Source organism: Amphiura filiformis, chromosome 15, assembly GCF_039555335.1.
Source record: "Amphiura filiformis chromosome 15, Afil_fr2py, whole genome shotgun sequence".
Classification (NCBI taxonomy): domain Eukaryota; kingdom Metazoa; phylum Echinodermata; class Ophiuroidea; order Amphilepidida; family Amphiuridae; genus Amphiura; species Amphiura filiformis.
The window spans coordinates 10,596,107-10,622,370 of record NC_092642.1 but is presented as its reverse complement, the minus strand read 5'-3'; the positions used below and the strand labels follow the sequence as shown (position 1 = coordinate 10,622,370).

General features: G+C 35.8%; 1 protein-coding gene across 7 annotated transcripts in view; it reads left to right on the top strand.

The window, feature by feature from the left end:
* LOC140171240 (FYVE, RhoGEF and PH domain-containing protein 4-like) overlaps positions 1–26,264 on the top strand; it is a 75,384-nt gene that overhangs the window by 11,748 nt on the left and 37,372 nt on the right. For 4 of the 7 annotated variants that reach the window (XM_072194463.1, XM_072194467.1, XM_072194468.1 and 1 more), the window contains exons 2-8: positions 8,882–8,899; positions 11,209–11,313; positions 11,996–12,144; positions 13,829–13,985; positions 15,407–15,494; positions 16,697–16,747; positions 22,106–22,164. In XM_072194463.1, coding sequence (XP_072050564.1) covers positions 8,882–8,899; positions 11,209–11,313; positions 11,996–12,144; positions 13,829–13,985; positions 15,407–15,494; positions 16,697–16,747; positions 22,106–22,164 — 627 coding nt within the window. The remainder of the gene's footprint in view (positions 1–8,881; positions 8,900–11,208; positions 11,314–11,995; positions 12,145–13,828; positions 13,986–15,406; positions 15,495–16,696; positions 16,748–22,105; positions 22,165–26,264) is intronic. The other 3 variants (XM_072194464.1, XM_072194466.1, XM_072194465.1) reach the window with 3 other exon arrangements.

The window sequence follows — 26,264 nt, the reverse complement described above, 5'->3', positions numbered from 1 at the left end:
TGTCCACCATTTTCTGCGATTCCTTTCCCCTGATTGTTGCACCAGCTGAATCATTACCTCCCTATTAGGTGTTACAAACCAATTACAGGCTGTGGGAGTTTGATTGATAGAATCGTCAGACGCAAACTAGTATCTTTATTTCTGGCTTTTATAATTGCTGTCTCTTGCCTTTCAGCTGTAATTCAGTGATTTTGATGATGCTAGCTTTCAATTGCATCATGCTTTATCCCACTTCCCGGTGAATTACACAGGTAGAACAAAATGTTAGTTTTGAACAGTGAATTCACCTTTTGATAAACCCTGTAAGCTTTTGCAGGTAGGCCTCTGATGTCATCACGTTGATGTGAACATTCTTAATTTGCACTTCACAGCTTCCAAATATAATGCAGTAACGATGTTCACTAAACGATGCGCACATCTGCGTGATGGCAAATGATGACATCTCTGGTCTACCTGCAAAGCTTAATGCCATAATGGATTTACTATGTTTAAAGTACCTGAACTACTTTGTGCAACAAACAATGTATATTGATGGTAGCCAGTATTCGATGCTTAACAATTAGCAATGTCAATTCTCTTGAAACTGTGGTATTTCCCAATAATATTTAAGAAATTTAAACCTTTATTCAGCAGTAGTGTTATCAAAGTATTTAGTATAATTTCTGCTTAGTCAATACACAGATCCTGGAAAGAAATTTGCAGGATCTGTGGTCATCAGAGGAGATATTTGACATTTCCCACAATGCATTTCTTCCCTGTACTGATTTGCTATTCAGTGCAACATGGGTCGATAGTGACAAGAAAAACCTCAGTTGCAAGATCTGGATGAGCTCTGTTATTTGAGGTATTTTTGTCACTTTTCACTATAGAAGTGATGATGTAACATGCCGTAGCAATAGGTTAAAACATTTTTGAATATATCGCCCAGCACTACAAGCAGGTTGCACTCATCACCTGTGTATGCAGGCAATCATAGATTAAATACAATACCACTCTTTTCAAAGATACTAATCTTACAGGTGTAAGTGATCAGCATGATATGGTTCAATGCAGAAGTACCACATGAACGTACTACTAGTGCAGTGTGATATATTCAAAAATTGTTTTAACCTGTTGCTATGGTAGTTAATCCTGTTACATCTATGGTGAATATACCCTGTGCTATGTTGCACTGAATAGGAAGTCAATTAGCCTACAGGAGAGAAATGCATTGTGGGCAGTGTAAGATGCCTTCTCTGCATGGTCATTACCACAAATACACAGTTCATTGAATTATACAGACATGTATCAAAAATGTGACTATCATTGGATACGCATTGTGAAAGGTTATAATACGAATCTATGTAAATGACTGAACTCTGGCGTGGGGATATGTGTGTAACCAGAGAAGATAAACAAAACAGGGAAGTCTACTCTCACTCCCCTTATCTAAACTTGTGGCAAGATATAGATATGAGAAACAAAACCAAGTTTGAGGCGGATGTTAACAAGCAATGATGAAGCTGCAGTTAGAACCAGCAAAGTGATTGGGAATTATTAATGTGTGACTTTTGAGTTTCTGTCATGGCAGCTAGTTTAAGCTTTCCTATATCGGATTGAGGAGGATGTTTTTGATGAGTCATTAATTTCTTGTTGCTAAGGGATGCATCATCATGGTAGGATTCATGGTGAGTGGATTGATATTTTACATGTGATCAAGACATAGCAGCAATATGTTAAAAAACATTCTAAAGATGTCTCGGACAGTGTTATATTATACTCATATGATTTAGAAGTGGACGAACAACAATATGCATCATCCTTCTGGCTTTTATGGAGCTATTATATTCTTGCATATTTAAGAGGGCTGATCGTTCTGTATAAGGCACAATATTGTGTGCCTTCACATGTACACTTGATTTGCACAGTCGGGTATTGAAAAATGCACATTGATGAACATAAAGTGAGTGTAACAATTTTGTCATGGGCAATTCTTTGGGCATGATTAACCATCATTAATTTTGCAAATTTGATTGATATACTTTTCTTTCTTTTTATCTATGGGTGTAGGTCAAAATCCATTGCACTAGTATAGGCCAATTTGTACTCATTCAATGTACTTTTCATGTGAATTCATATGATCATAAAATTAAAAAAAATGCTGACAAAAAAGTTCAATTTGGTGACAATTTAGAACATGCCACAAGTGCATGTCATGCTTAAGGGTTAAGAAATGACAGAAGAAATCAGTGGCAGGAGTTGATTGAGGATTGTGAGTCAGATGTGTACTTTGAATTAGTAAAAGTGATGAGAGGATATAAATAGACCAAGTAGTTTGCTCATTGTGATTCCAAAATGGTGTATTTTACTGAGATATTTCGAATAGGGCGTAATTTGCAGATGCACATCTAGTTTTGTGGGAGAGCGTGGCGCAATGGTATACCTGCCTTCAGTGCATGAGGTCCCAAGTTCAATTCCTGGCGGTGGCGATTTGCTGGGATATTGACTTGGAAAAAAAAACCAGTCTGAAAGTAATTGGCAACTTCTGTAGATTAAATTCAGACGTCTGCTCTCCCCATGGTTCATTTAGAATTGGGTGAATGAATCATGAAAGTACTCCGTCCTTCGGAGGGGACGTTAAGCCGTCGGTCCCGTGTGCAGAGAGGCATACCTGTACATATATTTCGCAGCCAGTTTCGAAAAGAGTAGCGTGTTAACTGTTCCTAACCTGTCCCGGTGTTCCAATGGACCCTAATGGAAATAAGCTTCAATAGAGGTTTTCTTGGGTTATTCAGGGTTGTCAAAACCCAAACAAATAAAAAAAAAGTCCCAACCCTAACCCTAACTTGGCGGTCGGGGATGATATTATTTGTTAATGGTATTGGTAGCACACACCTGTTACATTAGTCTGAAGAGCCTTGGAAGGTAGTGATGTGGGGTTTCTAGATATCTGGGACTTTCATGGTAAATGGGGCTAGAACTTGACTTCGGCTTCGACAAGCCATAATACTAGCATGACTGAGAGACTTTCTAGTCGCTGAGACGTTAATACATTCCATATTACATTGGAGTGTTGGGAAATGGTTAAAGGGCATTGGACCTCAACCATTGCCCCAATATAAACACATCACAAGAAATAAGTCCCCCTCTCAAAATTACGTCATAACATCGTAAAATAAAACTTGGAACCAATAAAACTAACTTGCACTCAACCACATGGGTTTTCCATTAGTAACAAGCCATGAATCAACTGTTGTGACAAGCGTAGGCCTACTTTGTGACTTTTGAAAAGGGCAGTTTTTCTCTTCAATTTGGGCTCATTCCGCCATGAAGTCATGGACATCTTCCATTTTCACGCAACACCTAGTAAACAGTCATATAATTATTTCAAAGTTAGTTTTATTGGTACAAAACGAAACCTTACACTGTTATGACGACATGTTGAGAGGGGGACTTATTTCTTGTGCTGTGTTACACACTAAAAACTACGGGGTTATATTTTCCGTGGTCATTTTGAATTGACCACGTTTGGGGTTGTTTTGACCCTTCAAGGGGGTTGTACTGTTTTAATTTGACCACTTTCACGAGGTCATTTTAGCCATGACGAACGTGGTCAAAAACTTAGTGGTCATTTTGCCGATACCGTCGCGCATTGATATCAGTTTCAATCTTCCGCTTTGAAAATCTCAATTCATAAATGAGTTTAAACATGAGCTGCAATTAATGTTTGTTGATTAATAAATAAAACTAATTTTTTTGACCGAAGTTACCCAATTTGTCAACTTTATAATGACTTGCATTTCGAACTATTTGCACACACGGTGTGCATCGGCTCACGTGGTCACATCAGCGCCATATTTGTTCTGATTGTGCAGCTCAGCGGATTGTCGTGTGTGCTTGTCTGCATGATGGAATATGAAAAGTTAGTTGAAAAGTGAGACTGCAAGGATGCATATAGACCCTTGTCTATGCACGCAAATTCATTCCAATTTCATGCTGTCGTGGCTGGTGTCTTGGCTGCAGTTGTTATAAGCTTATATCATGTAAGCTTATATTAGGTGTACTGTCATAGGCGATGACTGACTGTGTGTGAGTGTGATACACAGATGTATTTTGCAGTTTGCTGTTTATGTAATGCTTTCTCTGTGCAGAAACACACTTATGTCCTGGTGGGACCAGCATGACCATAGGCCTACTAAAAAAATCCAAACAACCCCTAAATGTGGTTATTGAGTAACCCTATAAAACAACCCTTTCAAATGGGTCATTTCATTTGACCCCGAAATGAGGTCATTAAGTAACCCAATAAGGCAACCCTTTTGAAGGGGTCATTTCATTTGACCCCGAAATGTGGTAATATTTTGACCCCAATGGGGTTACTATTTGACCCAAATACGTAGTCATTGCAATGACCCGACCAATGGGGTCAAAATGACCCCGTTAGTGGTATGGTGTTTAGTTGATAACTATGCTGGGGTCAAAAATGACCCCGTTTGGGTCATTTTTTGACCCCGTAGTTTTAAGTGTGTACCGGTACTGTTTACAACTGATCAATGTGGATTTAATAAGCCCCTCTATTGGAAAGGTATATTACCTGTACAAAAATATAAGTTATTACTATAAATGATGTGGAATGTTTTATTATAGGGCTGGTTAACTTGAATTTTCTGTGGGACTGTTAGTATAAACTGCAAAGGCTGTGATCAAGAGCTAGGATAAGACTAAAGAGGTACATGAGGAGTTCAGTGCAGACTTCAGGGATGTACAAAGCCTAGTTGTCATCAGAGATACTCAGCCCATGCACAATTGTGTCCTAAAACCTGTAGATCCAAAGACTACTCAATTTACATTACACTGATATGCATATGCCAACCAAGCTGCATTCCCCAGGGTGCACTCCTCATCCACAGATTCTTGCAAATGACCACTACAAGAAAATATAGTAAAACTACTTTTGAGTACTTCCGAGTACGTAGAATTTTCCTTCATATCTGATGACCTTGGATTGGTTCCAGAACCGAGGAAACTGCGGTGGAAGTCATGATAAATTATGCCTATTTCCACTGTGTTTCCAGTAGGTATAAATGTAGTTGTCATGATTTATATCTTGCAATGTTTTAAGCTTCAGTTTTATAAAACTCTCCATCACTATTAAGGGGGTACTACACCCCTGGCCAATTTTGTGCCTATTTTTGCATTTTTCTCAAAAATTATAGCGCGTTGGTGACAAGTAAGATATGTATATTATAGGGCAAGGACTACATCTAATGCACTGAAAATTCAGCAACTCAAGGCAGGTAGTTACTGATTTATTGATCAAATATTGGTTTTCCCTCATTTTTGACTGTAACTCCACAACTGTTGTCTGTGCTGAAATAAAATGTCCAGTGCAGTAGTTGTAGTCCTTGCCCCTATAATATACATATCTTACTTGTCACCAATGCTCTATAATTTTTGAGAAAAATGCAAAAATAGGAACAAAATTGGGCAGGGATGTAGTACCCCTTTAAGGATGAATATTTGTTTGGGGGATAGGGTAGCAGGTGCTTCACCATGTGTGTTTTTTGAAGGGAAAATGTCCAAAATGCATCCTCTTTATGCGGAGGCATTTATCTCTGCCTAAACATACTTGAGAGGTTTTCTTGTGATGTATGTACATTGTATGTGCAATGTGCAGCAAATACCATTAGCTTCTGTACATTGAACAATTGCACCCTTCACAGTGGCAGATCCCGAGAAGGGCACCAACACCCCTGGCAAATCTGTTGTGGGGGGGGGGTTGTGGTTTCGTTCTGAATTTAGGAAAATGACATTTTCCGGCCTGTATACAAAAGAGTAGGAATGTAGCTTTCACAGTCTGTTATGCATAAAATTAGCAGATCAATATGTATTAAAACACATCAAATCTCAAAGAATTTTTCACTGAGAAAGATATTGCATTTGTGAAAGCAAATTCAGATGAAGAAATTTGGATGAAAAAATATTTGGGTTTTGCATTTTAGCGATTGATGATGTACTGTATCTTGCAGCATATATGTTCACTATGTTGTCATTGAAAGTGAACATAAAATTGGCACCAGACGTAGTATATGCACAGATGTAGGATACGGCTACAGCTGTGTGTACTACTATGTAATATATACATACTTTTTTTGACATACCATTTTGATGGCATTACAGAAGCAAGTTTCTCAGTTGCCTAGTAAAAAAAAAACTTCCCCCAGCAAATTTGCAAAATCATGTAAAATCAGTGTACTTCAGGTGCAAGTATGATAGTGTACGCATGCGTGACCAAATTTTTTGTAAACACGAGTTTTACCCTACCAGGAAATTTAGCCCCCTAAGAAGGTAATTTAATTTAAATGAGTTTTTTTTGGCTAGCAAAAATGAAAAAAAAATGTACCCTTTTTGGATTTGAAAAGGTACCTTAAACAAGTTGTTCAGTTTCAGAAAACTAACCTTATTCTTGAAAATCAATGTTTTTAGACCCTAAATGCATCACACATGTAACTTGCCTTGCCTAAAAAAACACCCCTTCTTACTTGTTTTTGTTGGTCATGCATGCATACAGACCATTTATGTGAGTGGCCCCCTGGGACTTCAGGACTCTCACTCGTGGTAATTTGACCATTTTTCAAATCGATGATATGCTCTTGCTTCAGGTTCAAATAAAACATGCAACATACAGTCCACAGGGACTATGTTTAACCAATATGAAAGCTTTGACAACCTTACTGCAATCACTCAGTCACTTGGCACACAAACCCATTTAAATCATATCTATATCAAGAAAATAAATGTACCTTCACTAAAAACAATTGATCAAATATGTGTCAATTTTTTGACCCAACATTTTTTCCTGGGCATATCCAAATTTGGGAAATGACTTGGGTATTGCAGTCACATTATCTTTTCGGTTAGAAAGTGTTAATTGATACCTATGACAGGTAGAATGCAGCAGGATAGAATGGCAATAGTGATAGACTCAAGTCTAACACAAGATCTAAACAAGTGGAATTAAGCAAATTGTGTTTATAATCTATATGATGTATAGGAAGTATACATGTATATGGAATGTGTGGTCATTTCCATTGCAGAATGTCCAGTACTATATCAGAGTTGCAGTACACTCTGATTAGATACATGTGAAATGCAGTTCTGTTTACAGGTTTTGTCAGAGGAGAGCGGCACTTGTTTACATTTTGATAGCGTGCAGAGCATATACATGTGGGGTTCTGATTGGCAGAATCAATCGTTTGACAATCATAGCAACAGACCGATAATCTGATTTTGCCGATTGTGCGTTAAATCGTTGGTCGGGGGAAAGATCAGCGCCCTTGAAGTGAACACAAAGCTCAGCGTATGTCGCTCATTAACAGGGCATCCGCGTCAATCTGAGCAAGGGACTGCTGTTCTTCTCAGAAACCCAGTGTAGTTATTCGCTATTAAGCCAGTTCTCTATGCATGCAAATGATCACTAAGTAAAAGGAATTATATATTATGGATCTCTTCCTATATAACTGCATAGTGTGGAGGCATATAAACCTGTATTATTGCTTACCTGCACCAGGGTTGTAGCTACGCTGGGCGGTGGCGGGCGGACCCGCCCGGCACTCTTAATTTCCACCCGGCATTCATGTTAATATTGAGCCCAAATACCCGGCACTCCAGTCTCAAATGTTTCAAAATCAATGAACAATCAGTATAAAAATTAGCAATTCTTATCAAAATTTCAATTTTTTTAAAATAATGTTACTCCAAACAAATGTGGAACAATATAACTCATCATCAACATATGTGATGCGATCAAGCAAAATCAGTCGGAATTCGGAAATATTGATTTTGAGATATAGCCAAGCAACGGATATACTTCCTTTTGTTTCCTATTGTTTTGGAAACTCTTTCATTGCTCATATCTTTGGAACTGGTTGTTCAATTTCAATAGGATTTTCTGCAAAATGCAGCTTTGAGAATGCCTCTTACTATCCTATAAAAAACTGAAAATTTAATATTTTCGAGTTCCGACTGATTTTGCCTGATCGCATCACATATGACAATGCAGTCATTTCACTGTAAAATAATGGTTTTGTACTAGTCTCTCTTTTAAAGTTGAGAGGAATGCCATGTGGGATTTCGCAATGGCAGATTCAAATTGTGCAGGTTAACCTAATCCTGCGTGCATATACACATGTGTAGAAGGGTGATATGTCCATATAAGCTGGCAACTCAACCATGTAAATGCACAGATTTGAATCCACACTGCGAAATCCAGCATGGCATTACTCTCAACTTGAGTTGCTATACACACTATATCACCTTCGAGACTGAAATTACAAAATTCATATTTAGATACATGTACTATTTTTGTTTTTGTTTTGTTGTTGTTATATTGTTGCTATGCGTATAAATTATATGTGTTTGTGCTGTCAAAACTTTCTGTTTTTATTATAATTATTTTAAAGTCTCCTTAGTGGGTATATGTAGTTTACTTTGTGTCCATCTCCTGGTACAAAATTCAGAGCTTTGCAGTGCCCACGTGGGCTTTGTGAATGTATTTAGATTTGGGTATAGACCACTTGACATGTGATGTCATTGCCTGGCAGTATGCGCTCAAATCGAGGCAATTTCCATTGTTCTTTGCCCCCCAGTGTGTGTGCGCATCGTATTTTGCTCAGGGCACGTGATTTTAAATTGCCCACCACATTTCAAAAAGTACAAGAAAGCCATTGAACAGTGTAGCGATTCGTTCAAGCATATCAATAGACCAGTCCCTCACCTTTGTTGATAAACAATGATGTTAAGTGGTCTGTAGGAATTGGATTTAGATATAAGCCTTACTTACTGCCTATTGAGACAAAAATAAATCAGTATGACTTGAAATTGTGTTTAATTTTATTTTTAGGATGAGGCTCAAGCTGAGGTTTGTTTTATTTTTACTCTTTGTTGTGAAGGGGCTTTTAAGGACTGTTCTATATTTATGCCAGGGGTGTAAGTTTTATGGGGGAAATCTGATTTGTTTGGGTCTTGAGGGGAGAATTTGAACTATGTGAGGGAATAATAAGTTTTAAATGGGGAAAAAAAGGAAAACAAGGGAAAAATCCACATTTTTTGTCTTTTTTTCCCTTCAAAACTTCCATCACTACCCCTGGCATAAATAGTGACTGGTCCCTTTTGTTGGTATGCTTATAACTATTGCAGTGTAATTTTCTGCTGTTGCTGTTGCTTTTGATATTTTGCTTTAAAAGTTGCATATATTGCTGTCTGTTTTTGTTGTTATCTTGGGTATGGGCATTTAATAGAGACACAAGCCTGTGGTGAAATATTACTATATATAAAAGAACTTTGCTCTATTAATATGATGCAATATTAACAAGTGTTTTGTTTTTGTAAAAATAGTGTTTCCTCCTTTCAGTTTGACTAATCTGTCCTAGGAACCTGTCCTGTCTACTAGGGTAGCACTAGAACAAAACATTCCAGAGTTTGCAGGTACCCCTGAGCTTGCAGAAAATATAAAAAGTATGGGGTCTGTAGTAGGGTTTGGTGAGTCAGAGTTGCTCAAGTGTAACATAAATAGTGTGTCTGCTGGAATCTCTGAACTTGCAGAAAATTAAAAAAATAGGGGGGGTTCCAACTGGGCTATATTTTCTCAATATTTGAGCACAAACTCTGCTAGCTCAGGCACTGCTCCGACTCACCTTAAACAATTAATTATATTTAAAGTTTCCTTTTCCAAGAGAATTATAATAATAATGTTGGATTTCCTGTTGGAATTGAAGTATCAGCGTGACAGAATCAATAAAATGATTTTGCCTTTAATATCAAATTACTACTGGCAAGCAATGCAATGGGCAAGGGTGATCGGTATTGTGGCTAAAATTCATAGCCATCTATATTATCGGGCAAGAATAGCTCCAAAATGCCCCGAAACAGTGGCATAGCCAAGGGAGGTTGCAAGGGGGTAGCTGCCCCTGCCCTGTGTTAAGTCTTTCCCCCTCTTGCCCCCCTGTGAGAGGCCTTTTTTTGTAATGTTTAGCCCATTTTTGAACATTTTCGTGAAAGTTTTCCCTCTGGAAATTTAACTTGCCCCCCCCCCAATTCTGAAAATGTCCTGGCTATGCCACTGCCTCAAAATAGGCTGATTTTGCATGTTATGGGCATAGACCCCAGGGTACACACACTTTCATGGATAAACACCTGTGTCGTAATTATTTGTTGCATTTATAGCTGAATTTGTTTGTAAATGAATGCTGATTGGTTAAAAGAGATAGCTAACAACAAATTAGTTGCATATAAATGGGGCATAGCTGTATTAATATGTTGTTTGTAAAAGTTGGTACAACCTGATGTGTGCATTATACTTCTTTAGTACCCCCTACCCCTAGAACTGGATAATGGGAAAAATAAAAAAATCAACACGATAAAATATGTAACTAATACTGATCTGTCCAAGAGGTGCTTGCTGCTAATATTGGTACATATGGAGTGCACAATGCTGTGGTTAGAGTTCTTGCTTCTGGTGCTTTTCTGGGTTCATTTCCCAGCAGTGGTGATTTGCTCTGGTATTGACTTGGGGATAAAGTCTAAATTTAATTTACAACATCTGCAGATTAAGTTCAGACTTCCGCTCTTCCCATGGCAGATTTAGCTACCAGTCCTGGAACAGAGAGTTATGCTTGTACATGTTGTTCACAGTCAAAAAGAGTAGGATGCTAAGATGTAACCACTGACTGTCCCAATTTAACCCTCGGTGTTGGATGATTTGACTACTACCCTCCGCTGATGCGTCGGGAAGTAGTCAAATCATCCAACACCTCGGGACCAGTAGTTTTGACTACTTCCCCTGAAAACATGTTGTATTTGTATACTACAGACCATATACCTATATTATACATATGGAGAGAAACTAATGAGTACCACACATTCACAGAAACCAGAGTGGTACAAGCCGCTTTGTGGCTCACTGTCATAGCTTTGCTGCTTGGTCATGCTTTTGGTGCTCCCCTCACTCAATCCTCGATTGTGAGTTGTCCTTGACAAAGACTAATACACACATGGCTGCACTGATGGTCATGGTCCTGGAAGAACTGATCTGACTTTAATATCCACTACAAGCAGTGGTGTTTTAACTCCTCTGATAATAGCACTATACAAATCACATAAATAGAATATATAAAAAGAAGTGTCTGACTGATTACATAATACACTTTCTATTTGTTGTATTCCACACAGCAGGCCCCAGAACCAATCAACTTTATCGATGAGAGTCACAAGGTTGCGTATGAAGTATTAACATCAGAGAGGACATATGTGGAAAGGTTAAGTCTTCTTGATCAGGTGAGAAAGATCAAACTCCAGCAATGAAATAAAATTTTCAATATATTTCAAATTTAAAAAAAGTGGTGTTTGTTATTAATTATTGAATGATTATTATATACTGACTGGTAAGTTCATATTTCCATTATTAATAAATCTGTTTTTTAATGAAAACCAAAGTTGTATTTCCCAAATATTGCTTTTGGAGATTGTGAGCAAATATTGTAAAGAGGCATACCCTAAAAACTTAATAGTTAGCATTAGTGCTTACTATTGAGCGCTTTTGAAAACATAAAATTTTACCAAACTCCAGCATTTGCTAACTGAGCTAATGGGTTTGAAACACAAATTTGCAGGTTTACTTGTTCGTATATAACTAATCTGTATCGATGATTTGCTCAAAACCCTTTACACTTTTGTGGATGGGGCACTTCATGTTTGGATGTTTTAAAAGCGCTTGATCGAGTTTTTACGGTATATCATTTCACCTATAGACCATTCCTATTATTGTCACTTTCCTGTCGTTGATGGGGTGAACATTGATACAGTACTGCCCTCAAATTTAGTGATTTCCTTTCTACCTAATCTACAATATATCTCAGCAGATATGTGTCCAGCATGAAAATTGGTCAGAAGTTTCTTATAATCAGTCCCCCATGAGGTCTCATAAATATATTTATTAATACTATTTTTTCTGTTTCAGGCTTTCCTTGCAAGAATAGAAAGAGAAAATGAAAAGGCACATTGGTTCAGTAATGAGGTTGTAAAGGAGATTTTCTCCAATCTAAGGTCCATCTATGCCTTTCATCATAACTTCCTCCTACCAGACTTGGAAAATAGACTAAAACAATGGTAAGTGTACTGATTTATTGATGAAGTCCTCTTTAATGTATGACAATTGGAGATATTCACCATTCTAAGATCCATCTATGTCAATCGTTGTAACTTCATTCTTCCAGAGCGGGAAAATAAGCTCAAACAGCAGTAAGTAAACCGATTTATTAATGAGGTCCTCTTTAATGTTTGACAATTGGAGATTTTCTCCAATCTAAGGTCCATCTATGCCTTCCATCATAACTTCCTCCTACCAGACCTGGAAAATAGACTCAAACAATCGTAAGTGTACTGATTTATTGATGAGGTCCTCTTTAATGTTTGCCCATTGGAGATCCTCTCCAATCTAAAATCTATCTCTGCCAATCCTTGTAATTTCATTCTTCCAAAGCGGCCAAGTAGGCTCAAACAGTGGTATAATTAAAGACAGAGATAAAACGAATTTATCGCGTCTGACGTCATCTGTCAATCAAACTCGAGCACGGTTTGTTTACAAATGTCGTGATGTTGACTTGCTGAACGCGGCGGTATAACCGGGCGCCTTATTGTTAATTTTGCACTTTCAAACATGCAAACCATCTCAAAAGTTAGGTCTTTATAGTAGGAAACTTTCTTTGGCAAAGGCAACATGTCAGCAAGGCCTAGAAAAGCTGCTTTTTGCCTGGTAAAAATACGTATTTTTCGCCATTTGCTGCTGTTCCTTTTCTCCGATCAGCACCAGATAGATCGGTCTTCCTTTTACGTGCTATTAACCTGTGCTAACCAATCAAGGATCGTAATTGACAGTGACATCAGACGCGATAAAATCTTTTTATCTCTGTCTTTAGGGATAAATAAATTATAACTTGGATTTCAACTGGAATAGCCTAATACTAGAATTATTTGTGCATTCTATAACTTCTCTGTAAGGCACCAGAAACAAATTAGTTCCATCTTTGGATCGACTGTTGATGCTGCTGTGATGCTTGTTATTAATGAACTATCAACTAATTAATCACAATTAAAGCTTAATTTATATTGGTCAATATCAATACAGGCACAAATTCACATATTATCACAATTAACAATAGTCAATTAATTTATTTCATAAGTAATAAGGATCGTCCAAGCATCGATGGTGGATCGAAAGATCTAACCACTTTGTTTCTATTGCTAATTAATCTTGGAAATAGGCACAAATTATAGTTAGAAATAAGTTCAAAGGAAAATAAAAAGTGAAAGCAAGGTATGAAAGTAGACCTGATATATGTGTGAGAGGAAATTTCCCACTTTAGAGGAATGTTTTGATCACATTTTCATATAAGCTCACTTGCAGAAGTTAACTTTTAAAAATGAACCTTATTGTAATGTAAAATTAAACCAGTATCTTATGTTTTACATCTTCAAATTTCAAAACTTTTTAAAATTATTGGATATGAAAGCACTTATTTGTTTACTTGAGTTTGTTTCTCTTGACTGATTTAATTGACTGATCGATTTGTGAATTTAATCATGTTGTTTTTTTGTACATGTATGTCTCTCTATAAACGCAATGGTATTATTGGTGAATGGTACACCTAAATGCTTGTTAATGTAATGTATATGGAAAATATTTGAAGATATGTACTCTCAAGCTGTTATATAATCATTATTATTTTCCCCAGTGTAATAGTGTTGATGATAGAGTATTTATTCCAGATAATATTTTTTTTTATATTGACAGGGAAGAAAATCCAAGTATTGGAGATATCCTAAGGAGATTAGCGCCATTTTTGAAGCTCTACTCCGATTATGTCAGCAACTTTGACAATTCCATGAAGTTGTTGAATTTGTGGTCTCAGAAAGCACCAAAGTTTGGGTCCTTATTATCTGAAATTCAGGTGAGTAAAATGTATAAGTTATTTACCCATTGAACTAGTGCTGAGAATAGTAATTGCTTTGCATGAATTTCAATTGATGCAAAGAATTGAGATGAATTAAACACTCTGAAAATTAAAAATACAGTTCCTTTAAATTATGGATTAGATAAACTATTAGTAAGTTTTTTAGCAGGTTTGCCATCAGATAAGTTTAAACAATTCTAAACTTGTGCGATGGCGGACCCGCTAAAAACCTTACTAATTGTTATGAACTCCCGTCGTAAAAGCCTATCCCTCAAATTGGATAAACTACATGTAGTCCAAAAATTCAACAAAACACGAGAGAATGTAGGGGTCACTTTTACAATGATAACAAAAACGATTTAAACAGTATATTTTAATATTTGGCAATAAGAAAAAAACTAAAAACCCTAAATAACATACTATATGTGACACAATCTGGTCCATGGGGGCCAAAGATAATTATTATTACATTATACTTACAATGGGCAATTATTTACTGAAAATGCCAAAAGCCTAGCAAACTTGGTTCAAAAGTTATAAAGTTTTTTGATGTCTATTTTCTTATGCATTTTATTGTTTTTTACTCCATATTTTGACCTTTATCTTGGTTTCAAATTTGCCGCCTTTGGCCCCCATGGACCAGATTGTGTCACATATTATATATTCTTTCTGCTTTGATTTGAAATGCATTTTTAAACCAACAAATCACAGAAGCAAAATAAACATACAAAAATTCAATGTTTGTTGCTCACATAATACTATTTCTCCAGTTATGATATTCTCTTCATATTAAACATAGGACCTAGATTGAAATGAAATATTGTTTATATGAAATAGCTTTTGTTGGTTAAAAACATGCAATTTTATTTTAACAAAAGGTGCTTGATTAGTTGATTTATTGGCACTCCCACCCACAAACCAAAAAAAAAACCCACCACACCATATACCACACCATTGCATAGGAACTTACAATGTGACTGCACAGCACTTTGTCCCTGAAAATGTACTATTTCTCTTTGCTTAACTCTCTTCACACAGGTGTCGACTGCAGACGACATGTTTCAAAAATTTAAATTTTCATGACCATATTTGGAATCAGCATGAAAAATGCATTAAAATGAGTACAAACAAGCCTAGTATTGGTTCAGTAGTTCTTAAGATAGCTCTTGATATTTTGAGAAAATATTTCAAAACTTCCAACTTTTTCCATTGAAGGGCATGGCTAGCACGGAGAGCATTAATTTGTGAAACTCCTGTTTTTCGACGTGCAGATGTTCCAACATTTTTTACTGCTAATGTGATCCCCTAGCAGACAGTACATAGAGTGCAATTTTATTTTTACCTATGACACATACATGAATAGTATGTTGACTCCTAATGAGTAGTATTAATGTTGATCATGTCTGTGTTTTTTTCAGAGGCAACCACAGTGTATGAACCTTGCATTACAACACCATATGTTAGAACCTGTTCAAAGGATACCCAGATATGAACTATTATTAAAAGGTAACATGTAGTTTAATTGCTATGGGAGGCTCTGGGTAAGGGAGTGATTATATCAGTGGTTCCGTTTTTCACAACATCGTTGGGCAGGAAAAACCTTCTATGTGTTATTGGCCCCTGAACATGTTTAAAGCAAAACCTCCTATGTAACCTGGTGGCAGTTTTATTTTAAACATGTTTAGGGGTCACAAGCACATAGGAGGTTTTTCCTGCCCATCCAATTTTGCCGGACTTACTTGTTGCGACCCATGATCTATTATAGTGGTATATACCCTCAGATATCCAGGGGAATGTGGAGGACAGGTGAGACCAAAGTTTGAGTCTTCCAATTTATTAAAATGACTGAATTACAAAATTTACAAATGCAAACGAATTGCACACAATTTGCAATATTGACTTATAAAATAAGATGCAGCTTGACCTGAAATTATGTCAACGTATTCAAAAGATGCTAAATCGCACATAAATGTGAGAAAATTTTGAACCAAGTTTGCCTGAAAGCTGTTAGCTGAGTTAAGAGCTCAATGTGTGTGTGTGTGTGCCCCATATAGAAGTCTAGAAGAAGGAGATTAGATTTCCAAACAAATTTCAAACTTGTAGGTGAACAGAGTATGTATTGATAGTTATTTTATTCACTAGACCTGAATAAATTGGTCTAGTAAATTGTACTAGTAAATTGTATCACACAAACAAATGACGATCTTGGATTTAGATTGACTCTGATACTTGCTATGATACCACATGATATTGATCTAATACAAGGCAAGGCTACTTATATATCGTAGAGTTCCATGTACAAGCGTATATGCCACTAATGAGGGTTTGTATTGATCAAAGAGATGAAAGGCAGACACTCTCCACAAAAGCATTATTTGGAGTTTGAGCAACTATGTTACTGATAAACATGTTCTATTATAAGATAAATTGTAATGTTTTTACGGAATGTGTCTGCCTTTCGTCTCTTCAGTAAAAAAACCGTTGTTTGAGGCATTCTCATTTGAATGCTTGTAGATAGAATTCTACGGTATATTGTATGCCAAATAACACATAAATCCTATAGAATATTTGTCCTTGCTGTATCAATTCAAACACTCTACAGTGAACTTTTAGAGAGTACATTCAATTCTATTTCTCTGGCATTATTTTAGTAGAGAAGCAAGATGATGATTTTTCCATTTGTTTGTTTTTATGTTTGTTTGTTACAGATTACCTTAAGAGGCTTCCACAAGAGTCACTGGACAGGAAGGATGCAGAAGGTACGTTGACTTTTTACATCTATAGATTAATGACTCGACAGAATTTAGTTGTAGTCACAGAATTAAACCCAGGGAACCTGGACTCAACCACCATCTTGATACTCCCATGGAGCCAAAAATGGGGGTATTCGGTTTTGCTCAGAATGCACTTGAGGCAATTTTTGTCATGTGAGTGCGACATCACATACTAGACGCATTTGAAAGACACTTGATGCAACCTGGGCGTGAACGAATGTGTCTCCCCTTATTTTCTGCCCTTAAACTGTTTAAAATTAATGGCCATGCCTAAAGGAAACAGTTTTCTTTCAATCCCTTGGTGTTCCTTTCAAATTCATTTATTTAATGAAATAATCTAAGTGAATAGTAACCTCAATATGTGTGACTTTTCAATAAACTACTGTAAAAGTGGAAATTTTCGCGCTACATTTAATTCCATGTTTTTCGCGTTCCGCAAAATAACAACGCGCAAATAATATTCTTTTTGCGTATAGGCCAATATAAAGAAACTTAGAATCGCAAATTTAATAATAAGGGAAGCATTTCAAAATTGGCAAAATGCTAAAAATTAATTGTCGAAAATTTCCACTTATACAGTATATTATATAACATCTTGACAGTATCATTGTGGGGGTATTTTTACCTTACAATCATACATAAAGTGGTACAAGTGTGGATGATAGGCCTGGGAGGAATTGCAACAGGAAATTATAATATTTAATAAAGTTATATTAAGAGTTGAAATCGCAACTCTTTTGTATCAAAACCAATGAGTTTCATTAAAGGCCTATTTAGTGATTTGCTTGTTTGGAAAATCATAAAAATCATTAAAATTCAGTTTTTTGACATTTGTTCAGCTCAAAGCTAACAGAGAATTTTCTAAGAGTGAAAACTAACACTTTGTGGAAAAGAAATACAAATCTATTTCTGAAGGAAATGTTACAATATGGCTTTAAAGCATTTATTTAGCAAACATAATTGAAGAAAACATTTGTGTGATAAAAGTGGTTTAAAAAAGATTATTTTGTTTCTTTGCCCCATAAGACAGTTTGAGTTGTTGGAAGTTATAATATTTTATCTTAATAAAATATAACTTCCAACAACTTCAAATTGTCTTTTAAGAAATGGATCCATTTTCACATCGAGGTGAAGATTGGTACTATATGATAGTGTACAACTTAACCACAATTTTCTAAAAATAAATTATAATGTGCGCACATGTGTGCTCATGGTTTGGCCAGGAAATTGTTGACTCTGTACAAAGCGGACATTTTTAACAACTACCTTTTCACACCAAATTTAGGTATTCTTAGTAGTTTTTGTAACTTTGTAAGTTTTTATTTTTCCCTAAACCTTGATTAAAGAGACATTCTACTTTTATTTCAATATCTTTAATATAATGTGCACTTAGAAGAAAGTGCTATAGAAGTTTACAAAATATGAAGCAGGGAAATGTTCATTTTGTCATGAAACATGTGGTTGTGTGCTGTCAAATGAGACTTGTTATCACAGAACCAAAAAGGAGTTTGTAAATTTTCATTTTCGCGTCACCAACTCTATCAAAACTATCGCATGGTGAAATAGGTGGTGTCGTTTGCGATTGACCAATCAAGTGACATGATTTGCTCATGAATATTTATGAGATGTAATAATATGCTCTACAATACACACATATGTATGCTCAACAAGTGTATTCCTCCTCTGTGCGGTCACTGTCGATAGATGACACCCAAGCCCGCACCCAAGCACCAATGAAATTTAGCGCTTACAAGCTAAACCACAGATATTGATTAAGAATATCTTACCAAAGCTTGCACCACATCATGAAGACTTAAGAAAATTTGACTGTGTGATCAAATTATTCAGGTCTGTATGCACAAAACAAGTTTGACCTGGTCTAAGGTTAGACATGGTCACAGTCTTAATAAGGGGCCACTCTTAGGGAGAAATCTCTGTAATCTTTGCTTTCTCTTCTTACTCCTAATAAAGTCCTAAAGTTACACTGCAGCACCTAATAGCTGCATGGGATTGTACATCTATTTGCCCTTAGGCCCAAAAAAAAAGATGTTTGCTTGCCCTCAACCGACCGACCCTAATTTTGGAAATCATAAAAAAGGTTTTTTTTCCATTTACTGTACAAAAGTTTTTCGCCCCTATTTTTGGAAATTCCTGAAAAAGTTTTTTTTTTCTTTTCAAATTTTTGCATTCTGAAGATGTAAAAAAAATGTATTTTAGAGCTTGTGTTCAACATTGTAGTTGTTATGTAATGTTAGTTGATTCATTTTAACAACAAAATTGTCTGATTTTACATATTTGAGCCTTAATTAATACAAACAGTAGAGTTTGCTAGTAATTAAAAAAAAAAAAAAAAAAAAGAAATCCCGACCGACCGACCGACCCAATTGTTAAAATTCATTTGAGGGCAAGTAAACAATTTTTTTTCTTGGCCTACAATATCTACATTAATGTAGAACAAGTTATTTAAATTCCAAAATGTTCCTTGTAGGACTAATCTCCATATTTAGACCAGGTCCAAGGTTAAATATGGACTAACTTCTTTTTGTGCATACTAGCCTCCCTCCATCATTTTGGAATTTGGGTAAGGTGTTTGCTTGCTTTGTGATGTGCAATAAGTATGCTTTTATCAGTGTGTAATAATATTTTCTGCTGTTGAATGTCACTGAACCCTTAGTACTGAGGTTAGGTTCTGAAGTCTGGTTAATGTTTGTAAGGTTAAATTTAGTACACAGATAATTTATCTAAATCCTTCACTAGTCACTTTGTAGTTAAGGCATTGGGAGTGAATGCTAAAACCTAAGGCATGAGTGTTTGATAACTTACCCAGTAGTTTGCAGGAGTCTTCGTCTATCTATAACCATCTTTTTAACACTACCAAGACCATGGCAACAATTCTTGATATATCGTCTCGATTTGTTAATGAAATCATCCAAAATTCTGAGTTCAAGGAGTTCATTAAATCATCTCTGAAGGAGTCGGTCAGAGAGGAAATGCAAGCAGTGAACAAGGATATAAATCTCTTAAATGAAGAAATGAAGAAACTGAGTGATACAGTGGATAAACTTGAAGATGAAAACCACAAACTGAATAAAGCCATCCTACAAAGACAAATGTTAACTACAGATTTGGCCGAACAGTATCATAGAAGATATCAAAATATTGAGGACTTGAAACAAAATAGGAACAGAAGGATCAGCTACCCAAGTTATGTCAAGATGGAGCGAGTACCAGTGGATAGTGGTGGAAACTTGTATGACACCCCGTGTTACACCATTAAAAATCTAGTGAATGAAAAAATGAAAGAGCCTCTTGTAGAAGCAGATTTAGACAAAACACCTGAAATTGGAAGAGTAAAAGGAATACAAAGGGCAGCCTTCAACATTAAAAATCTTGTGAATGAGAAGATGAGAGTGCCTCTTGAAGAAGCAGATTTAGACAGAATGCCGGGAATTGGAAGAGTAAAGGGTAAAGTATCATGCGTGCATAAAGTTTATCAAGCAAAGCGTTCACACATGTGTATTAAAGGTGGTTTGATGACACGCTTGAGGCGCAATCACGAAAAACCATTGATGTTACTTTTACCAAAACTTGAGGCGGACCAAAGTGTAGTGGGACAATAACAATGGGCTATTCTGGTTGAAATCCTTGCACACCTATGGCGGACATGACCTTAATCTTCTATACAGGGAGTGTGAATTTCAAATGGGGTTACCTGAATGGATAACTCCAATTGAAATCTACACCCCCTGTGTAGGCGATTAATGTATTGTCTTCCATAAGGGGTGTTTGAATTTCAACTGAAATAGCCCAATATTGATAAAATAGCACATGGCAGGACATCACATTCGCCAGAAATCTTCATATGACCATCAGACTTGATTAAAAACATGTCCAAGCCTTCCTGTTGTCCACTCTTTTTCGCCAATTTTTAACCAAACACATTGTTGAGAGCGACAAAATGCGGGATGAAAAAGGACACAAGAAATGTGTTGAGACGGTATACTTTATGACTCAAGATCATGACTATATTTATAAAAGTGAAATATCATACTGCATAACAGGTGTTTCTGATTGCTGTTGAAATAAGAGTGCATCCTATAATTGAGTGGACTTGTCTATTAGGTGGAGCTAAATTAGAGACATACATTCTGAGAGAGACACATTTGGTTTGATTCTGAAGTATAATGAAAATTATGGTAGCAAATTTAGTGGAAATCTATGAAGAACAATTAAAGCCATAATGTACGATTTCCTTCCAAATTAAAAAAAATTTATCCAATTTCATATTATAAGATTGTACATTATGGCTTTCAATTTGCAATTTATTTATCTTTACTATTTTGCCTATAATGAACTAGAGCAATGTGAATTGCTAAGAAAAATTAGTTAAAAAAATAATTACTCTTCAAAAGTTAACAATATTTTTGCAGCAGGGGACCCAGAGGGGATGGGGACCACCCCCTAAATCTACAAAAAACCCATTCAAAATAGCATATTTCAGCCAATTTAAGTCTCTCTGGCCCTCTGATTTTATAATACCTTTGACAATATGTTGGAACTCTTTATTGATGCTCTGATCATTCAATGAAATTAGTAATTATGTTTGTTGAGAAATACAAACCTTTTCCTCTTCCCTCCCCATTCCCAATCAATCCATGTTGGGGAGACTGGGTAGAGGCAAATGACTAAAGTGCATTCCTCAACATTGGATTGGGGAAAGGGGTGGCGATTTACATTTAGTATGCCAGAGTGTCCCAACACTTGATTGTAGCTGCCTTCTTTTTTTGTGCATGTTTAAACTAGAACTTACTGCAAGGGGGGAGTATGTTGACTGCCTCTGCTCCATTCCAGGAGAGGCTCCAGGATTTTGTGGTATTTTGTTGCAATCTTTCTTTTCAGATTGCTTATTTTGTTTTTAAGTCATATGTATATTGTATTTTTTGGGCCTATACTATATCAGCTTTTTAAATCACGTTTTATCGTATGGTCATGTTTATGAGTGCTGGTTTCACTCTCTGACCTTTGTGTTTTTTATCTCTTTGTATATTTAATGCGGTTTATCATTGTTTTTATAACTTTTTTGTGTTTCCTGTTGCTTGAATATTTATGTAAAGCGCTTAGAGGCCTTTTATAGGTATTTCTGTGCTATACAAGCACCTCATTATTATTATTATTATTATTATTATTATTATTATTATTAAAAGGTCAGTTGTTGGTTGAATGATTTAAAGATGCAAAATGGTTCCATTAATGCAACTTTTGTAGAGTGCATGGATATGTATAGAGTGTAAATAATTAGACTTATCATTAATTTTGTTGTTATTGTTTTTGTCCGCATTACAGAGGCAATGACAAGAATAGCCCAAGCAGCCCACCATTCCAATGATATGATGAAAACAACGGTAAGTTGACTGATTCATGTGTTAGGCTATTCCATTTGAAATACATGCAACCCCTACGGAAGACTTGACCTTAATCTCTTACATAGGGGTTGTAGGTTTCAAATGGAATCACCCATTCAGGTAGTCCCATTTGAAATTCACACACCCTGTGTGGAAGATTAAGGTCATGTCTTCCATAGGGGATATGTACAGATATGAATTTGAATAGCCCGTTTTAATTGTCTTTGGAGATACACGTTCAGCATTTATTATCTTCAATGAGGAAATACATGGAAAAACTGGTTAGCTACATCAGCCAGCAGAAGGAACTGGACTAAATAATTTTATTGCACACACCAATTCTTAGTTGGTTTCGAATGAGAAGCGTTGGAAATATCTCAAGATTCAGATTCATGAGCTGACAATGTGTAGGCCTATATGTACATGTAAGGCAATAGAAACAAATTAGTTCGATCTTTCGATCGACCATCGATGCTTGGTCGATCCTTATTATTTATGAAATCAATTAATTCTCGCTATTCGCAATAAGTAGCGCCGCCAGCGGTTTGCGATGTAATCGTGATGTATCATGGGAAAAGGTCGACATCCAAGTCCGCATAATACTGAATATTACCATGCTATTACATAGGAACACGTGACAATATTTTTTAGTTTGTCAAAATAAAGGTGTTACACAGCGAATCGATACTCAATAATACTTAATAATGTGATTTGAAATGTGCACAATTAATTTTTCTCTATCGATTTGCGTGTAATACCGTTATATTGACAAACTAAAAATATTGTCACGTGTTCCTATGTAATAGCATGGTAATATTCAGATATGTGGACTTGATGTCGACCTTTTCCCATGATACATCACGCCCATGATACATCACGATTACATCGCAACCTGGCGCGCCTTATTATGTAATAGCGAGAATTGACCATTATTAATTATGATAACATACAAATATTTGCCTGTATTGATATTAAAAAGTAACAACTAAGCATTAATTCCGATTAATTAGTTGTTATTTCATCAATAACAAGCATCGAAGCAGCATCGACGGTCGATCCAAAGATCGAACAAATTTGTTTCTGGTGCCTAAGTAAGGTATAGTAGGGCATTGTCATGTTTTTTAATGCAAGTCACAAGAATGGTGCAAAACATGTTTGTGCATATCACATGCACTTGACCAGACTATTTTCGTGGAACTACCTTGTAAATTAGTAGGCCTATGTGGTTGCGTGGGTGGACAAAATTGACCTGGGATCTAGGTCTAATGAGTTGATGCATAACATATTATGATATTATAATTCAGCCATGCAGTGTTCAGTCTGTATGACATCCTTTAAGATCAAAGTAAATTGTTTTGACTGTTTTACCGTTAGTTATTTTCCCTGTTAGGTATTTTCCCCGGTTGTTAAATGATAAGTTTCACAAAAATGCAAAATACCTCATATAAAGAGAATCACTATACCAGAGGCTCTTAACTGCAACTGTTTCTGGTCCATTTTCCCCATGTCATTATTGATGTTGGCCTTTATTAGAATTTATATATAATAGCCTTTAAAATTTGTTATATTTTAATAGCTGGAAAAAGGCAAATGTAACAAATTATTAAAAAAATGCGGCTGCCCTTGCTACCCCTGCCACCTCACATGCTGAAGTCAATGAAAGTCAACTCATTGGTTACTATTCCCAGCCCACACTGATTTTTCACCTTTAGTAGGTATTTTTAGTATTTTCCATTATTTCATAATTTCTGATGGAAAATATACCATACTTAATTTTAGAATGTCACACTTCTCTAATTTCTCATGTTAACAGAGTATCATATTAGTGGAAGCATAATACAGAGTCAATAATGCAATTTGAAGCATTTCCCTTTCGCTCCTGAAGACAATTTACGTTGCCAACAAAATTATTAAAAAGTTGCCATGAGGAAGCTTGTTACTGTTAAACACTTTCCATGTGCTTATTATTAACATGATTATTCATGAATCTAGGTTCTTGTCCTGACTTCCACCATTGGCATTTGCAAATAATGAAATAAAATGAAATAATCACGTACCTCAGTCCTCCATGATCAAAAGTATGAAACGGAATCCAATTAATCAACAATCATTAGCCTAATGGCCAATGTTTACATCTGTTTGTAGAGTGATAATGAGTTAAAGTCTATCAGTCAATCAGTCAGTCAATCAAAGCATTCAAATTTATTTCCATGCGTTATGTGTTACAATAAATAATAATGATTTCCTGGAGTGTGATATAATGAGGCTATTTGTAATTGCTTTAAGATCTTTATTAATTAACGTTTGTGTCATCATAGCAATATTAATTAATTTTGCATGTCTTGATGTCTGAGATGATTTCCAGAATTTAGCATTGGAGTCATTAGCTAAATAACAGGCAGATGCAAAGTGCTATTCCACCAATTCAAATTAGAACATTAATAAGTATAATATATATGATCAAATAAAATCAAATACTACATTTTATAAGGAATTACCTAACGGTGAAAATCGATCTGTCCCGTTGTCTCTCTATGCTTCAGATTGGTTTAAATAGTGTGTACGAGTAATGCAGCGACATACGCTGAACTGTTTTTCATGTCATATATTATGACTATGATCAAATAAGATTGCAAGAACTTTCTCAAGTGTTTAAGAATTGGTAATTTCTATCGACTCACATGTTCATATCATATGGTCTGCATGTGGTAAACACTGATGATAACTGTATTGCAATCCCCATCTACTTTCACTTAAATCTCATGTGGGGATGTTACAGTGATACAAACTCATAGCAGGTGTCAAACTTTAAAATGGAATTTCCAAAGTATGTGAAAGTAAGAAATGTAGAAAATAAGATTGTATTGGCATTGAAGATTGCAAGTATGGTAAATATGGAGTTTTACATTCAGTTTTCTTTAGAACTGGTCACACTATAATTGGAAGTTGAATAAATGACACTTTCTCCTGATAAGGCCAAAAAAAAAAAGGTTTGTCTCAAAGCTTGCTAGCGTGCGTTTGTAAAATTGCATAATTTTGAAGAAAAAGAAATCACGGAAATTTTTTTATTTAAAAAAAAAAAATTATTTTTTAAGTTTTTTCCAGAAAAATTTCTTCTCAAAATACCATAAAAATACCACGTCGGGAATAAAAAACAAACAAACAAAAAACGCATTTTGCATTTGTTTTGAAACCGCTTGTGAGCTTTGAGACAAACCTTTTTTTTTTGCCTAACTTGAATGGACTGATATGATAGCAACTTCTTAGTATATGCACCCAGAAATAAATGAGGTCATGAAAACACTTCAACTTGGAAGTATTTGTAAATATTTTGATCATGCATTTGCCTAGTTTGGGCAAATGGCCAATTTGAGAGTGACCAATGGCCAAATTCAGAGTGACCAGTGGACAATGTCCATCGTGTGCCTGTCACATTGATGCACAAAAGTGAGCTATAGTATTAGTAATTATCTAGAAAAAGGTTGGGAAGCTTAAACTTTTAAGATTACTTGTTGAATTTGATGAATATAAAGAATTGCAGGACAGGTGCTGTAAGTAAACACTCCATGCATCACCAATAATAGTTGAAATTGAGTCAAATATTCAAACATATCTTGATTTCATTGTAATGTGACAAATTGGTGCACTATAATATACAGTGATTGAGACTATTCAGCAAATTCCTTCAACAGTATCCTAGGTCCCACGATGCTACGCAGCTTGAACTGCGAATGAGGTGCCGATGTGTTGATGATGTGATTCAATTAGCCAATCAGAACATGAAGCTAGCTTCATGATCAGAACCCCACTTCTGTGTTTATGCCATAAACAGCGCCAGATCTGCAGACCGCTGAAGAACCTTGCTGAAAACTATAAAAGTGATTAAGACTAAGGATAAGAATAGGGCAAGGATCATAGTAAGGTTATTTAAGGTTAGATTAAAATTGGGTTAAGTAAAGATTGAAATATGTCGAAATTGAAAAGGAAGATTAGGATAAAGTTTAGGTTTATGACTATAGGCTGTAAGCTGATGATTATAGGAATACGGGTCATCTAAGAGAGGGTTAGGATTATGGTAAGTTTTAGGATTATGGAAAGGA